The following is an 18,125-nucleotide window of genomic DNA, read 5'->3' as shown; positions in this document are numbered from 1 at the left end:
AGACCCTTGAGCTCATTTGGCTGGTGCTTTCTAGCTTCTCCCAGGCCCGGCAGGGCACATGGGGAAGGTCACGTGTCCCGCACACTGGGGTAGAGGGAGGAGGTTGTGGTGGGGAGGCCAAAAGCTGGGCCTCCCGCTGCGCTGGTGCAGCCTGGAGCCGAGTGGGAGTGGGTTCATATATCTCCACGTGGGAGGAAGGCGTCGCCTCGCAGTCCTGCTGGAGAGAGGGCTTTCCCTGGTGTCCGGTGACGTCTGCTTGCTTGTTGGGTAGGTAAGGGGTTGGTGGGGAGGAGACCAGAGGGTCAGGCGGAGACAAGGCTGGGTGAGGACTGGGGTTTCGTCTCTGGAGGCTGCCTGTGTGTGAATGGCTGGACAGGGTGGGTGCCTGTGGTTGGTCTGAATGGGATGAGGTCGGTAGGGTGGCGTACAAGGGGATAGAGCACCAAAAAGGCGCCCTTCGCTCGCGGGCCGCTTGTTTGAGGGCCACCAGGGCTTACCTTGGATTGAGCGTGGCCTCGCTCGGCTCCCCCTGAGTGAGCACACACCTAGTGCCCAGGGCTCCGCGGAGCTGTGCTACTATTTTTGCACTCCTGCAAATGCCCGTGTTTATTTTTAAACTCGAGCCTTTGTAACGCAGAGAGGTGTCGTGCAGGCTTTGCTTTTGAGTAAAGAGGTTCTCTTGGGCCAACGGAACCTGCAAAAGATGCCCTTGGTTTTAAGTTGAACATTCTCTCAATTGATGTATTCTGGCATCACAGGGAGGGCCGTACAGTGCTCTGCTGTTTAAAAAAGTCCTGGAAAGAGGAGAGCCACATGCGGTTGGCCAGTTCCTTAGCTTGTCCCGGCGGATCTGTGTCATGAGCAGGGGAGCTTGGAGAAGGGGGGACTGCATGTCGGGGGTGGGCAGGGGGTGACAAACTGGATGGAACCCTGCCACCACCCCCCCACACTGCCCCATCCCTCCAATAGGAGCCCATGGACAAGGGGCTTAGGATAGAATGTCTGTTACCTTTTTATTAAAAAAAATGTTTTTATTGATTTCAGAGAGGAAGGTAGAGGAGAGAGAGAGAGATAGAAACATCAGTGACGAGAGAGAAATCATGGATCGGCTGCCTCCTGCACGCCCCACACTGGGGATGGAGCCTGCAACCTGGGCCTGTGCCCTGACCAGGAATTGAACCATATCCTCCTGGTCCATAGATCGATGCTCAACCACTGAGCCACGCCAGTCGGACTGTTATCCTTTCAGTACATGCAAGTTATAACTGAAAAATGAATGAGATTAACTTAGAATTTAAGGTGGACGATTCAGCACATGTACTTATTTATTTATACCTTTTCCTCCCAGAAGCCATTAAAGTGATAACAGAGAGATTATTAAAAGTATAATCCTATGACAACAAAGTGAATGGGAGGGAAGTACCAGCCGCTGAAAGATCGCAACAAATTTATGGGTGATAGAAAGAAGGGCGGGCCCTAACCGGCTTGGCTCAGCGGGTAGAGCGTCGGCCTTCGGACTGAAGGGTCGCAGGTTCGATTCCAGTCAGGGGCTCGATCCCCAGTAGGGGGCGTGCAGGAGGCAGCCAGTCAGTGATTCTCATCATTGATGTTTCTCTCTCTCTCTCCCTCCCCTTTCCTCTCTGACCTCAATAAAAATATATTTTTTTAAAAAAAGGAGGGGAGGGATGGCTGTGTCAGAAACACCGCAGAGGAGACCAGTCCCGGACCCTGTTCGAGGAGCTGCGGGGCTGCTTCCCAAAGCAGCGGCACCACTCTGCATTCCCACCCTCGGCGTCTGAGGTTCCAGCTTGTCTGCATTTTCGACAGCACCTGCCTCTTGTCTGTCTTTTTCGTTATCGCCCCGCTGGTAGGTGTGACGTAGTATCTCACTGAGGTTCGGGTTTGCGTTTTCTTGATGGTTCATCGTGTGGAGCATCCCTTCGTGTGCTCATTGGCCATTTGCCTCTCTTCTTTGGGGGTAGTCTGTTCAGATTATTTGCGTGTTTTTTTAACTGTGCCATTTGTCCTTTTGTTGAGTTCTAAGAGTTCTTTTTTCTAAAAACGTATTTCAGAGAGGAAGGGAGAGGGGGAGAGAGATAGAAACATGAATGGTGAAAGAGAATCATTTGATTAGCTGCCTCCTGCACTCCCCTCACTGGGGATTGAGCCCACATCCTGGGCATGTGCCCTTGACTGGAATAGAACCCGGGACCCTTCAGTCCGCAGGCCGATGCTCTACCTACTGAGCCACACCAGCCAGGGCTAAGAGTTCTTTATTTGTCCTGAATGCACATTCCTTCTTAGATGTATGATTTGCACATATTGTCTCCAGTTCGGCGGGTTATCTTTTCAGTTTCTTTGATGGTATCAATTGCAACACAAAAGTGTTTTTTTATTTTGATGGAGAGCAGTTTTATATTTTTTTATTTTGGTCTTTATGCCACATCTGCTGCTTTCACAAGCCCTCCCGATGGCACATTTGAAAGCTTACAAACCCGTTTCCTTCTCTCTGTCCCCACTGCTCTTGGCCACACTCTCATCTCCCTGTGCCCGGACGGGTGCGTAGCGATTTTTTATTAGCCTCCAATCTTCCCCCTTCAGTGATCCTCGATACGAACTCCAGTTGTTCCTCTGAGCTGCCGTTCTGACTGTGCTGCGCCTTTGTTCAAAAATGGGCGCTTCCTGAATTTATTTCCCATGGCACAGCTTACCCATTTTAAGATATTAGTGGGAGGTCAACAGATCATGAGATAAAACATATTGTTAGCTAACGTGGATAGCAAGAGGTGGCCTCCCAGGAAAAGACATAAGAATTCATTGCTGCACGATTGTTCACATTTATGTTCGAATGCTTTGGAATTGTAGCAGAATAAAACATCAGAGAAATTTATTTTCAGTGTATTGAGAACAAAATACATAAACGGCCAGACACCTAGTGGTATTTTTACTATAGATAAAGAATACAAAAGCCTTCCACATTTAACACGAAGAACATTATTGTTCCAGTTCTTTAAGAAAATCGTATCTGCTTCATATTAGGCGTAACGCTGCCCAAGTCATAGCCTCACATCGGGTACAGCATCGAGTCTTCTAGATTTTGTTTTCCTGCCGTGTAGTATGACAATCTCTGCGCATAGATGTGTTTCAGCAAAAGGAAGAACAGAAGCGGCTCCTCCGGCAATATTCTGTGCGCTCCTGAATTCGGCTGTTCCAGGAATCATTAATCGTTAAGACGTGGGCAGCTCGCCACCTGATTTTTAGAAAACATCACTCGGATGGATTCTGATTCTTGGCTCTTGGCGTTCACAGCGTGCAAATCATAAAACTGCGTTTTTGTTTGAGGCTTCCTTTTTCACCTTAGATTCAGAGAGAATGTGTTTTGTTTTGTTTTAACTTGTTTTCATTGATTTCAGAGAGGAAGGGAGAGGGAGAGAGAGACAGAAACATCAACGATGAGAAAGAATCATTGATTAGCTGCCCCCTGCACGACCCCCACCAGGGACCGAGCCCGCAACCCGGGCATGTGCCCTTGACCGGAATTGAACCCAGCACCCTTCAGTCCACAGGGTGACGCTCTATCCACTGAGCCAAACCGACTAGGGCAGATGGAATTAGTTTTTATCGTGTACATACATGTGCAATATACCATATGTGGAATAAAATCACGAATATATGTTGAGATCCTAAGATAAGATATCTTCCATAGACAAAACGTTGTGGCCTGAAGGTGCCTGTTGATGCCATGGCTAGTTTGTCAGGGCAGGTCACAGCCCCGTGTGTGGTTCACATGACAGATGTTAGTGCATCGCCCGGCTCCCACGTGATCTCTCGCAGCCTTGGGTAGAGAATACAGTTTCTTTTTTAAAAAAAAAAAATATTTTATTGATTTTTTACAGAGAGGAAGGGAGAGGGATAGAGAGTTAGAAACATCGATGAGAGAGAAACATCGATCAGCTGCCTCCTGCACACTCCCTACTGGGGATGTGGCCGCAACCGAGGTACATGCCCTTGACCGGAATCAAACCCGGGACCCTTGAGTCCACAGGCCGACACTCTATCCACTGAGCCAAACTGGTCAGGGCGAGAATACAGTTTCTTAAAGGCGATATCACATAATGATGAGAACAGCTGTCCAAGTGCTTTTAACATTATATGCATAGGGATATATATGGAAGAGAAAACAGCTCTGACATAAATGTCCCATGGCGCACAGTTGGGAGATGGGGGCCCCCAAGACAAATACTGATTTCCTTAGCATGGCATTCAGAGTCCAGGGCCAGCCCTAGCCGGTTTGGCTCAGTGGACAGAGTGTCTGTCGCCTGCGGACCGAAAGGTTCTGGGTTCGATTCTAGTCAAGGGCACTCAGATTAGACTGGATCCTCACCCTCTCGGTTGCAGGCTCCTCCCTGGCCCGGGCCCTGGTCAGGGCTCCTGCAGGAGGCAACCAATTGATGTGTTTCTCTCACATCGATGTTTCTCTCTGTCTTTCCCTCTCTCTTCTACTCTCTCTAAAAATCAATGGAAAAATATTGTCAGGTGGAGACTTAAAAACAACAACCGAGTCCAGGGCTATCCACTTCGCCCCACCCTTGGGCCTCACTTCCTGCCGGGGCCCCCCTGTAGCCACATAGGGCTCTCCATGGTCCCTGAGTACACCTCTTGCATCTGCAGTCACTTCCACCTCAGCTGCCAAACCCTGCACATTGGCTGGGCTCTGAGCTGGGGGTGTGTGGGGTGGGGATCCTGTCCTTGGTCTCGTCCTCCTGGAATCTGTTTACCTATCCTTCATCTTCAGAGATGCTCCCCACTTCGTCCCATGCAGATGTTTGTCTTCCATCCTGGCTTTGCCTTGCTTTTTTTTTTTTTTAATATAAACATATTTTTATTGATTTCAGAGAGGAAGGGAGAGGAAGAGAGAGATAGAAACATCAGTGATAACAGAGAATCGTTGATCGGCTGCCTCCTGCAGGCCCCCTACTAGGGATTGAGCCTACAACCCCTGGCATGTGCCCTTGACCAGAATCGAACCCGGGGCTCCTCAGTCCGCAGGCCGATGCTCTATCCATTGAGCCAAACCAGCTAGGGCCTGGCTTTGCTTTTCTGAACCTGCCTCTCCCCGTCCTGTCGGGATCCTCACCCATTGCTCCGGACCTACCATACCACCCCTTTCGGAGTCCGCACGCTTTTCCGAAGCACACGGGAATGGGCCGACGGCCCCTCGGGGGCAGCCCTGAGCCTGGGAAGCAGTCCCGGAACCTAGTTAAACCCACATCATGGGAGACCCCCAGGAGAGTGTGTGCTGGAGGCGCCTGAACACTGCACAGCCCTCCAGGATCGAAGTAGTGCCATTGAGGAAGCCCATCAGCATCCATCAGGGGCACTTGCCTCATTCCATTCCCTGATGTAAATGTGACCCAGAAAGGGAATCCCCCGTCTGTGGAGGAGGCGGATTTGTGACAAATGTAACCTATCTGAGACCTCTCATTTGTCAGGTTCATTCAGCTGGGCGGTTTGGGGCAGGTGACGGTAACTTTAACAGAACGAACGGGTCTGTTGTGACCCACTTGGAGGCATTCAGACCTGGCAGGAAAACAGACTGGATCAGGTCCAAAAGGTGCAGGTTTTCCCCTGGGCGTGGCTAACCCCGGGGCGTGGCTAACCCACGGCTGCACTAGGGTTTGTGGAATGATTTCTGTGTCTCTACTGATGGGTAGTGCCACCTGTATCACATACTTAATTCCTTGAACTTCCATTTCTGCACTCTATTCTGTAATATTAATCTGTCTATTCATTTGCTAATACCTCCTTGTTTCAATTTGTTGCAACTTTATTATAATACTAGAGGCCTGATGCACAAAATTGGTGCACTGGTGGGGAGGGGTGTCCCTCAGCCCAGCTTGCGCTCTCTCACAGTCCAGGACCCCTCGCTCCTTACCACCTGCCTGCTCGCTGCTCCTTACCCCTTGGCTTGCCTCTCCTTAGCACTGCTGCGGAGGCAGGAGAGGCTCCCGCCACTGCCGCCACTGTGCTTGTCAGCCATGAGCCCGCCAGCCATGAGCGCACTGACCACCAGGGGGCAGCTCCTGCATTGAGCGTCTGCCCCCTGGTGGTCAGTGTGTGTCATAGTGACTAGTCATTCCCAGTTGTTCTGCTGTTAGGGTCAATTTACATATTACCCTTTTATTATATAGGATAGAGGCCTGGTGCATGGGTGGGGGCTGGCTGGTTTGCCCTAAAGGGTGTCCTGGATAAGGGTGGGGGTCCCGCTGGGGTGCCTGGCCAGCCTGGGTGAGGGGCTGATGGCCGTTTTCAGGCTGACCATGGCGGCAGGCTGGAAGCAGGTATCTGGGATTTATTTATCTTCTATAATTGAAACTTTGTAGCCTTGAGCAGAGCTCAGGGCCAGCAGGGCAGGTGGGAAGCTTGACTTCCTCCATTGCCGGGGGCAACCCAAGCCTCCTGCTCACTCCAGCTCCGTGGCTGCCTCCATCTTAGTTGGGTTAATTTGCATGTTCACTCCTGATTGGCTTGTGAGCGTGGCTTGTGGGTGTAGCAGAGATATGGTCAATTTGCATGTTTCTCTTTTATTAGATTAGGTATCAATATCTGATATGGCCAAACCCCTCATTGCTCTTCATTTAAAGAATTTTCTTGGCTATCTTTCATAGCAAGTTTTCCCCAGGTCTAGTTCTAAAAATAACCCTGTTGCCCAGCTGGTGTGGCTCAGTGGTTGAGTGTCAGCTTACAAACCAGGAGGTCATGGTTCGATGCCTGCTCAGGGCACATGCTCAGGTTGCGGGCTTGATCCCTAGTAAGGGACATGCAGGGGGCAGCTGATGAATGATTCTCTGTCATCATTGATGTTTTTAATCTCTTCCTCTCCCTTCCTCTCTGAAATCAATAAAAACATATTAAAAAATAAAAACAGGATATGTATTATTTACTAAAGTTTTCTTTTGCATGCCTTAGAAATTATATTTATTTTTTAATATAGATCTCGCATAATTCTTTTTTATCCTCACCCAAGAATATATTTTTCATTAATTCTAGAGAGAGAAGAAGGGAGGGAGAGGGAGAGAAAGAGAGCTATACATGGATCGGTTGCCTCACACATGTGCCCCCACCAGGGATCAAACCCGAAACCTAGGTATGTGCTCTGACCAGGAATCAAACCTGCTACCCTTCGGTGCATAGGGCAACGCTCTAACCGTTGAGCAACACCAGCCAGGGCTTGCCTAATTCTTTAATAGATTCCTAGAAATTGTATCTCTTTTTAGTTACTATTGCAAATGGGATTTTTAAAAAACCATTTTTTTCTCTCTATCTGGTTGTTTGCATATATCAGAAGGCTATCAATTTTATTTTATTTTTTTATTTTAAAAAAACCTTCAGTGCAATATTAATAAGCCAGCTGGTGGAACAGTGCTACTGCGTAATTACTAAGGGCTCCAAAGCGCCATGGGACTATGAGGAGCAGCGGCGTTGCTACCCTTACGGTGGTTGGGCTTTATAAGAGATCTTCAAGTTTGCTGATAGATTTTTTTAAAGTATATTTTTATTGATTTCAGAGAGGAAGGGAGAGGGAGAGAGAGATAGAAACATCCATGATGAGAGAGAATCATTGATTGGCTGCCTCCTGCACGCCCCCCACTGGGGAGGATCGAGCCCGCAACCCCAGCACATGCCCCTGGCCGGAATCGAACCGGGGACCCTTCCGTCCACAGGCCGACGCTCTATCCACTGAGCCACACCAGCCAGGGCAGCTGATAGATTTTTTTTATTAGTAATTTTACACCTGGCAATGTTACTGAATTTTATTATTCATATTCACTTTTTTCACTTGATTTTCTTGGCTGTTCTGGATGTGTGATGCTATGTATAACCAACAGTAACTTTATTATGGGCGTTTGTATGACTGTAGAACCACACTATGTTCATGAGTGAGATCCTTGGCACAGAAGAATGTGCTAGAAGAACCTTGTGTTCAGGTCTCCTTTTTCTCCAGCTCTCCGTCCTAGGATGTGGGGATTTGACCCTGCCAGCACAGGGGCCTGCTGACAATCTAGACCAGCGGTTCCCAACATGGGGCACACGCCCCACAGGGGGGCCAATTTGATTTTGAAGGGAGGCGATTCGAGAATGAGTTATTAACAGTAAATTTTTTAAAAATATATTTTATTGATTTTTTACAGAGAGGAAGGGAGAGGGATAGAGAGTTAGAAACATCGATGAGAGAGAAACATCGATCAGCTGCGTCCTGCACACCCCCTACTGGGGATGTGCCCGCAACCAAGGTACATGCCCTTGACCGGAATCGAACCTGGGACCCTTGGGTCCGCAGGCCGACGCTCTATCCACTGAGCCAAACCGGTTAGGGCAACAGTAAATTTTTTGCATTTCTTATGGTTCTAGGGACCTCCTATACAGTCTATAAATATATATTGTGACATATGTATGCATTTCAGCTCCCTATTATGTTTTGAAACTATTTGCTATTTTTTTCATATCACTTTATATTATTATTCTTTTTTAACAATTTCTTAGTGATTTTTCCTGAGTCCTTCCACTATCCTTTCATTCTTTTATCTTTCTCTCTCATGGATGCCATGTTCTTTGGAAGCTTGTTTAGACCACGTTCATGGCCTTTGAGGCTTCTTCCATGGGAATAGGAGCTCACTTTTTGAATAATGAGAATTATATGTCCCAGGAGGGGCATCAGGGTTTCAGAGATGCTTAGGTGGAGCGTGGCCAAAGAAAGGTTGGGGACCACTGATCTAGAGAGAGGGTGGAGGAGCCAGGTGAGCCCATGCTTTTGGTGCTTTGTGACAGGGGCTCAGTGCAGGGCCTGTGTCCTCAGACCACAAATCAGGTGTCCCAAGGTGGTATGGCAGGACTTGAAGGACTAATAGCAACTCTCTGACCAACCAAGGGGGAAGGACGTTCCAGGCCCAGTGGAGGGCATGTGCATGGTCATGTGGAAACGCAGGTGAGGTGGAAGTGCCAGGAGGAGAGCAGCAGAACGCATCTGGCGAGGGGGCAGGACCAGGTGGTCAGGGGCCTGGGGGTCCTCCTGATGCACCTGGAGCTGGGGATGGAGGCCCCAAAGCCTTGGCAGCCGGGTGGGCAGTGCCTCCCCCATCGGGGCCGGGGGAGCCCTTCCGCTGGGCGCTGTGCGAACGACGGTGGGAGTGGGAGGTGTTCAAGACTCAAGGCAGGCCGAAACCGGTTTGGCTCAGTGGATAGAGCATCGGCCTGCGGACTGAAGGGTCCCAGGTTTGATTCCGGTCAAGGGCATGTGCCTTGGTTGTGGGCACATCCCCAGCGGGGAGTGTGCAGGAGGCAGCTGATTGATGTTTCTCTCTCATCGATGTTTCTAGCTCTCTATCTCTCTCCCTTCCTCTCTGTAAAAAATTAATAAAATATATTTAAAAAAAAAAGACTCAAGGCAGATACACTACCGAGGGCATCTTAGGCGACTTGGGAGCACTGTCTAAATGGCTGTAAAATTTATGAATGATTTGTTTTAATTCAAACCAAGTAGAAGTAGGAATAGTAAGAATCGTGAGCTTTTACAGGTGCATAGCAGACAAAGTCTGGAGCTGAGCATCCCAAGTGAGGGGTCCTTAGAAATTAACACATTATTTTTCTTGAAAAAGTAGTCACGCCGGTTCTTTGAAGAATCATTTCACGTGGAGCCAGAATTTGGGCTAAGCCAGAGCGGTCCCTCTGCCCAGTGTTTTTCATATTCCAAACATACGTGTTTTTGCACAGAGTGTCTAATTATTCTTGAGGACAATTACTGTCAGGTTCCAAAATGTGTTCAGTGAGCAGCAATTGGTGTTTATTCAGCTCTAAAAAGACTGGGAACAGTCGGTTATATTGTCTGCCTGCAAACACGTCGCCATCCGGAAACATCTGCCTTCTATTTAAAGCGCCGAAGGGGGAATGGGAGTCTATTTGAAACAGACTCCCTGAGCCTCGAACAGCAAAGGGAGGAGGATAAATCGGGTGTGAAGGGGGTCTCTGTTCTCAGACGCGCACTCTCTCCAGCTTTCCCGGGCTGGGCGGGAGAGGTGGCCTCCTGGGTCGGAGAGTTCTGCTTCTCTTGGATTTTTCTATTTATACCGATTTGCACACGTACGGGAGCTGACGTCTGTGTCCTAGTTCCATCTCTTCTCCTTTCTCGGGTGAGGCAGGGTGCCCTGTCAGAGATGGGGTCTGCTTTCCTGAATTTGGTGGTGAGTTTTGTGGAGAGCTCTGATTTCGCCCGTGACGATGTAGAGGTGTGTTCAGGTTGCCTGAAGCCATTGTGACCCTAGTTTTCAATGTGGATGAGGCCACCCACTCACAGCCCTGTTGGAGGATTAAGTGAGAATGTATATAACCTGCTTGGTGTATTATTAACTTCTATGAAGGTCCACGTCTTAGTCATCTATTGCTGTGTAATGAGCTGCCACAAACTTAGCAGCTTCAGGGAAAGCACTTTTCCGCAGGCCAGGCGTCCACGCATGGCTTAGCTGGGTCCTTGGCTTCGGAGTCTCTTAGAAGGCGTCATCAGGTTGTTATCCAGGGCTGGGGTCTCAGCTGAAGGCTCAGCTGTGGAGAGACCCACTGCTAAGCTTCCAAGCGGTTGCTGGCACAATTCCAGCCGTCGAATGGTTTTCTTTTCTTTTTTTTTTTTTTAAATATATTTTATTGATTTTTTACAGAGAGAAAGGGAGAGAGATAGAGAGTTAGAAACATCGATGAGAGAGAAACATCGATCAGCTGCCTCCTGCACATCTCCTACTGGGGATGTGCCCGCAACCAAGGTACATGCCCTTGACCGGAATCGAACCTGGGACCTTTCAGTCCACAGGCCGACGCTCTATCCACTGAGCCAAACCGGTTTCGGCTGGTTTTATTTTCATTTTTATCTTTTTAATCCTCACCCGAGGATATTTTTTCCATTGATTTTTAGAGAGAGTGGAAGGAAGAGGAAGAGACAGAGAAAAACACCGATGTGCGAGAGACACATCGATTGGTTGCCTCCTGTATGTACCACCAACCAGGTGCTTGCAACCGAGGTACATGCCCTTGACTGGAATTGAACCCGGGACCCTTCAGGCTGCAGGCTGAGGCTCTCTAGCCACAGAGCCAAACCGGCTAGGACTCGAGTGGTTTTAGATGAAGGGCCTCAGTTCCACTCTGGCTGTTGGCTGGAGGCCACCCTCGTGCCTGCCACGTGGGCCTGCCCACCCTGGCAGCTGGCTTCATCAACGCCAGCGAGAGAGACCCTATGGAGAGACTTTGCTAGCAAGACAGAAGTCACCGTCCTACGTAACTTGCTTATACAGGGACATCCCATCTCCTTTGCCATATTCTTTTGGTTCAAAGCAAATCACAGGTCCTACCCCTGCTCGGGGGGTGGGCGGGGGGGTACATGAGGTGAGTACAAGGAGGTGGGATCATTGGGAGACACATCAGAAGCTGCCAGGCCCTAACCGGTTTGGCTCAGTGGATAGAGCGTCCGCCTGTAGACTGAAGTGTCCCAGACTCGATTCTGGCCAAGGGCACATGCCCTGGTTGCAGGCTCGATCCTCCGGTAGGGGGTGTGCAGGAGGCAGCCAATCAGTGATTCCCTCTCATCATTGATGTTTCTGTCTCTCTCTCCCTCTCCCTTCCTCTCTGAAATCAATAAAAATATATTTAAAAAAAAAAAAAAAGAAGAAGCTGCCAGGTACAGACCCTTATTTTAGGGAGAGAGAACAGCATAATGCTTAAGAGGGACGCTGTCCAGGCCACTTGCACCGACTTCAAAATCTCAGATCTGCCCACCTGCCCCTCACTCCCTGTGTCACCCAAGCCGGGTCCTGGCCTCTCCGCAGCTGTACGGCTTCCCCTTAGGATCACTGGGACCCCGAGTGAGAGATCACCTGTAAAGCCTGGCAGAATGCTGCATCGTCAGTAAATATTAGCTGCTGGCTTTTCTTTTTATCATTGTGTATTTGGGGCCTTTTCTTTAAACACCATCCGGTTTTTTGAATTTCAGAAGACTGAAATAGAACATCCCGGTGGCTTCAGACTTGGTCCTGCGTGTGGAAATCCCAGCCCTGTGGGTAGTTTCCTGGGCACGGAGCTGCTGCCAGGCTGGCTGTGTAGGTGCTGAGGACTGAGGGGCACCGCCATGGTGCCGCCCCCACTCCCGATGATGGGGCCGGCGGGAGTCCCTGCCGCTCCCCCCCCCAGGTCTCGGTGCCTCTCTCCACCCGGCAGCAGCCACTGTCCCTGCAGAGGCCTGGCCACGGTGACCAGGGCTGCGGCCACCGATCATGCGGTCAGCTGTGCCCTCCCAAGAAATGGCGTTTCTGGCTGGGGTCCCGAGGGCAACCCATCAGGTCCCCCCCAGAGCTGAGCAGGCAGATTTGGAGATGAGCCCTTCTTTTTTTAATTTTTTATTTTTTAAATATATTTTTATTGATTTCAGAGAAGAAGGGAGAGGGAGAGAGAGATGGAAACATCAATGATGAGAGAATCATTGATCGGCTGCCTCCTGCACGCCCCCCACTGGGAATGGAGCCCACAGCCCGGGGCCTGTGCCCTTGACTGGAATCAAACCCGGACCCTTCAGTCCACAGGTCGATGCTTTAGCCACTGAGCCAGCGGTTCCCAACCTGTGGGTCGCGACCCCTTTGGGGGTGGAACGACCCTTTCGAAGGGGTCGCCTGAGACCATCATCCTGCATATCAGATATTTACATGACGATTCATCACAGCAGCAACATGACAGTGATGAAGTAGCCACGAAAATAATTTTATGGCTGGGTCACAACATGAACTGTATTTGAAGGGCCAGAAGGTTGAGAACCGCTGCACTAAGCCAAACCAGCCAGGGCAAGATGGGCCCTTCTTGTCTGCATGCTCACCTCGGCCAGAATCATGCCAGACAGACTTGCTGAGTTCGCTTGTCCCTGATCAGAAAGCCCTGCCGTCTTTTCTTGTCTCCCTGTCCCTTCTCCTCTGTCCCTCTCTGCTTTGCTTTCTTCGCTTGCTCGCTCCTGTGGGCTTCAGGGACATGGACTGTTTGAGGAAGGTTCACTGCTTGGCCCCCCAAGCTGCCCTTTATCCTGACCAGAGCACCTCTGCCTCCCCTGTCCCCCCACCCCCATCCTTCGCACCCAAAGACCCTGTTATTGGTCCCACCGTTGTCCCCCCGGGGGCTGTGGGAGGACATTCTAGAGTTACCCTGTGCCATTCACAGTCAGCCGTGCCATTCTGGAGGAGAGATGCTGGCTGTATCTGTCACTTCTTCCATTATTTTCTAGATCTTCTGATACTGTCTAGTGTGAGGGTCTCCCCAGCTTCTCTGAGGATAAAAACCTCCTGGAAGTCCTGTGAAGAATAAGCTATTCAGGCCCCTGCCCTGGAGAGCCAGGTCCCTGGGGGCGAGGCTGGGGCCGGGACACTCGTATTTGTAGTTGAAGTGCCCCAGCTAATTGCCTTCGGAGGTCTAAGGTGCTGCAACCCAGACCCGATCTCTCCCCCTGGGTGTGGAGGGCACGAGGGAAGGTCTGGAAGCCCCATCCTTCTAGGGGGGGACTTGTTAGTGCTCTGCACAAGGGAGGCAGGGTTTTAGCACAATTCAGTCCTTTAAAAACCCCTTCCCACCGCCCCCTCCTCTCCCTTGTGCCGGAGAATCCCACGTGATCAAGCGTTTTCCTCTGTGGTGGGGAACTTAGACGAGTAGCAAAATACGCTGCCTGTGCCGGCAGCAGCACAGCTGGGCCCCCAGATGTCAGCTTGCCCACGTGGGCTGGGCTGGGAGGGCTGTGTTCATGCGCACGCGCCCCCCAGGCTGCCCCCGGAGCAGCTGCGGCAGCTGCAGGGGGAATATTCCCCTTGTGTCTGCAGTGCTCAGCCTGTGCCGGAGGGTGTCGGGTTAGGGTTGAGTGGGTGGGTGCACTCAGTGGCTGTTGGCGGTCCACATTCCCAGAGGCACTTCTCCTGCTCCCAGGACCTGGAAAGAAAGATCCAGGGGCGAGGAACGCTGGTCCCCGCGCTCTGGAAAGCAGGCCTCGCAAAGCAGCTGCGTTGAGGGGGCACGAGGAGAACGGTCATGCCAACAACGGGCCCTGCGTTTCTCTGCACCCGCGGGTGGTGGATGCCGCCCATATTCCTGGTGGGGTTCAGGGCCCCTTGCAGGATGCGCAGAGGGCGCCTGGCTCTCCTGGGAAAGTTTCCTTAGAAAGAGCTTCGTTCCCAGTAACCAGCCTCCTAGTCACCACGCTTCAGAGGCCGCTTTGCCTAAAACCACTCCATCTGGAGACCAGAGCGCTTCCCTTTTCCCTTTTGATGTTTTTTGTCTCCCTTTGGGTGCCCTTTTATGTCATCTCTTTTGACATTGTAAGGATTTAAAAACTTAATTTGTCTAAGTTACCGTTGGATTTAAGTTTTACCTCTAACGAGGACTTATGAACTCAGTAGCATTTTCATGAAGGATGGGATGGTTTTTACGTTCTGGTGGCAATCCCTCCCCTGCACTCCCCTTCCCCCCCCCCCCCCCCGCCCCGCACTCCCCCCCTATTTTATCTTATTTTCAACACTTAAAAGGATTTTTTGAGCCAGTTTGCCTGAAGATCCTTTTTTCCAAAGATAAGTATTTTGTAGTGAGTCTGTTTCATTTTGTTACTTTGTAAATAGAAATTTAAAATATGAAACAGTGAAATCTATTACAATTTTTATACATCTGCCTTCTCTCTTAATGCTCCTTGTCAAGGTCTAACTAATTCTCCACTCAACAGAAAAATAGATAATGTGCTTAACAGTTAACAATCACAGGAAGAATTGACAGGTGTGTGGAATGAAAAAGCAGCAATGTAGAGGCAAGAATAGCCAAAGAGAAAGATTTGATGAATTTTACATAAAACTCAAAGGGTTCATAAGTTGGAAACATAAAACTTAAAGGCTTGGACCATTATGAATGAACGCATCATTCACAAAATGCTTTGGATTTGAGAAGTACTTAACAGAAATAGAATATGAGGTTACAAATAGTTAGCAAAATCCTAACCATTATTGCAGAATCTCCCACAATAAATTGATGCAAATTCCTAAAAATGCCAACAGGATGTCAGGAAAAAAAAAAAAAATAGGACAGTTGGCGGGATGCAAAAACTCTCACTGGACAAGGAGTTGCATTTTAAGCAAATGGATTATTATGCCAGTTGCCCCACAGCCCCTGGGTGTTAGGTTCCCGTAACTACTTCTCTGATGTCTCTCCCCTCTCTTCCCTTTTCTTATTTTAATTGTCCTCATGCATATGTATCTTTCCCTATAAGCGATTAAAATCTTGGGGAACAGTAGTGGCTTATAAATAATAAATTATACATAAAGTCACGCGCCATCAATTCACGCGCCCGTCTCTCGTCTTGCAGAGAACAGCCCATATTCACCACACGCGCGCACGTCTTCCAGATTGACCCCAACACCAAGAAGAACTGGGTGCCTGCGAGCAAGCAGGCTGTCACCGTCTCCTACTTCTACGATGTCATCAGGAACAGCTATCGGATCATCAGTGTGGATGGAGCCAAGGTACCAACCCGCCGGCCGATTTTAACATTCACAGTCACGTATGTTTCACCTAAAGCAGTGGTTCTCAACCTTCCTCATGCCGCGACCCTTTCATACAGTTCCTCATGTTGTGGTGACCCCCAACCATAAAGTTATTTTCGTGGCTACTGCATAACTGTCATGTTGCTACTGTTATGAATCGTCATGTAAATATCTGATAGGCAGGATGTATTTTCATGGTTACAAATTGAACATAATTAAAGCATAGTGATTCATCACAAAAACAATATGTAATTATATATGTGTTTTCGGATGGTCTTAGGCGACCCCTGTGAAAGGGTCGTTCGACCCCCCCCAAGGGGTCGCGACCCACAGGTTGAGAACCGCTGATCGAAAGCTAGGTGATGGATTTGGAAAGTGGAGGGAAAGGATGCACCCCAAATCCTGCCACCTTCACACAGGTGTTATTGTGATAATGTCTTATAATCACATATCCTGCTTTTTTTTTTCTCTCATTTAAAATTACGGCAAATGAAGAAAAAAGATTTCCCTGTTACCACTTGTCTTTATAACTCGAATTTCGATGCCCATGTAATCATTCCACCAACGCTCTATAATGTCCTTAATCTCTCCCTTTATGGTTAGATATTTAAGTGGCTTCCAGTTTTTTACTACTTATAATGAGCATCTTCATGCAACCAGTGTCCTCATTTGATCATTGAACAGACGTACTGCTTTCTTTTGGACATTTCCTTAGGATGGATTCCTGGAAGTAATATATTAACACTTTATAGCTCTTTTTTTAAATATATTGTTTATTGTTGATACTATTACCGATATCCCCCATTTCCTTCCCTCTTTCCCCCTCCTCCTCCCAGCCAACCCCCAGGTCTTTATTTCCGTGTCCATGGGCTATATATGTAGGTATAGAAGTTCTTTGGTTTATCTCGTCTCGTCCCCAACCCGACCTGTCAGTCTATTCCATCCCTCCCTGCTTCGGATCTTATTTTGTTGGTCAGTTCATTTTGTTCATTCGGTTCCACAAATGAGTGAGATCATGTGATATTTGTCTTTCTCAGTTTGGCTTATTTCACTCAGCGTAATGTTTTCTAGGTCCCTCCATGCTGTCCCAAAGGGTAAGGGACTCCTCTTTTTTATAGCTGCATAGTATTCCACAGTGTAATGTCCCACAGCTTTTTTATCCACTCATCTACTGATGGGCACTGGGGCTGTTTCCAAATCTTAGCTATTGTACATAACGCTGCTATGAACATAGGGGCGCATACATCCTTTCTGATCGGTGTTTTGGGGTTTTTAGGATATATTCCCAGAAGTGGGATCGCTGGGTCAACAGCAGTTTCACTTTTAATTTTTTGAGGAAACTCCATACTGTCTTCCATAGTGGCTGCACCGGTCTGCATTCCCACCAGCAGTGCACGAGGGTTCCCTTTTCTCCGCATCCTTGCCAGCACTTGTTGTTTGTTGATTTGTTGATGATAGCCACTCTGACAGGTGTGAGGTGATAACTCATTATGGTTTTAATTTGCATTTCTCTGATGATTAGTGACTTTGAACATTTTTTCATGTGTCTCTTGGCCATTGGTATGTCCGCTTTGGAGAAATGTCTATTCAACCTGTTATAGCTCTTGATGGATGTTGCCAGCTTGCTCCCCGAAGAGGCCTGTCTCCCAGCATGTCTGAGGATGCCACCCTTGCCAGCGCTGGGTATCATACCTAGTCTGGTGTTGGTGTTCTTAGGCACAGGAGTTGATTTTAATACGTGATTTGGAATATTTCTTGAAATACATTTTTTTCCTGGTTACTTTCATTATTCTGCTCTCTGCCTTGATATTTTTGCCACATTATATGGAAGCAGGATAAAAAGGGAGAGCAGTAGAAGTATTACCAGATTTGCAAAAGAAAAAACTGTCCTGATGCTTTATCATCTGTTTTCATCCTGCTGGACATTCTTACGTGGATTATCTGCTGTCGCCTGAAATGAAATGTATCTGAAGCTGAATTCCCCTCTAAACCACCTCTTCACCTCCATTTCTCAATCACTTCGACTGAAAAAAAAGAAAAGAAAGAAGGTTGGAAGAAAGAAAGGAGAAGAAAGAGCCTAGTGTTGGCTGGTTTGGCTCAAGGGACAGAGGGTCGGCCCGTGGACTGAAGGGTCCTGGGTTCAATTCTAGTCAAGGGCACGTACCTCGGTTGCAGGCTCAAGCCCCTGCCCCGGGCCCGGGCCCAGGTGCGTGCAGGAGGCAACCCATCGATGTGCCTCTCACATCGATGTTTCTCTCTGTCCCTCCCCATTCCCTTCCACTCGCTCTAAAATCAACGAGGAAATATCCTCAGGTGAGGATTAACAAAACAAAACAAAAAAATGAAAGAGCCTAAAGTCATTCCCTTTTGAATCCGTCAGAGCAATTTTTTGTGTCTCACATTCATGCCTGATATTTTGATTCAAGGCCATAACTCTTTTCCTGGAACAGTTTTGCTCAGAGCTTTGCATAGTCTCCGGACTGGCCTCCTCTCCCACCTGCAGTCCATCCTGCCCGCGGCCTCCAGGTCAGCACT

The 18,125-nt window shown here is 48.9% G+C and overlaps 1 protein-coding gene across 6 annotated transcripts in view; it reads left to right on the top strand.

Annotated features, from left to right (window-relative positions):
- Positions 1–18,125, top strand: part of HOMER2 (homer scaffold protein 2) — a 67,537-nt gene that overhangs the window by 20,548 nt on the left and 28,864 nt on the right. For 5 of the 6 annotated variants that reach the window (XM_036306315.1, XM_036306316.1, XM_036306317.1 and 2 more), the window contains exon 2: positions 15,413–15,569. The exons of the other annotated variant lie outside the window; for it this stretch is intronic. In XM_036306315.1, the coding sequence (XP_036162208.1) occupies positions 15,413–15,569 (157 nt within the window). The remainder of the gene's footprint in view (positions 1–15,412; positions 15,570–18,125) is intronic. 6 annotated transcript variants of the gene reach the window in all.

This window comes from Myotis myotis, unplaced genomic scaffold (genome assembly GCF_014108235.1).
Source record: "Myotis myotis isolate mMyoMyo1 unplaced genomic scaffold, mMyoMyo1.p scaffold_m19_p_40, whole genome shotgun sequence".
NCBI classification, from domain to species: Eukaryota; Metazoa; Chordata; class Mammalia; order Chiroptera; family Vespertilionidae; genus Myotis; species Myotis myotis.
This window is presented reverse-complemented; position numbering and strand designations above follow the sequence as displayed.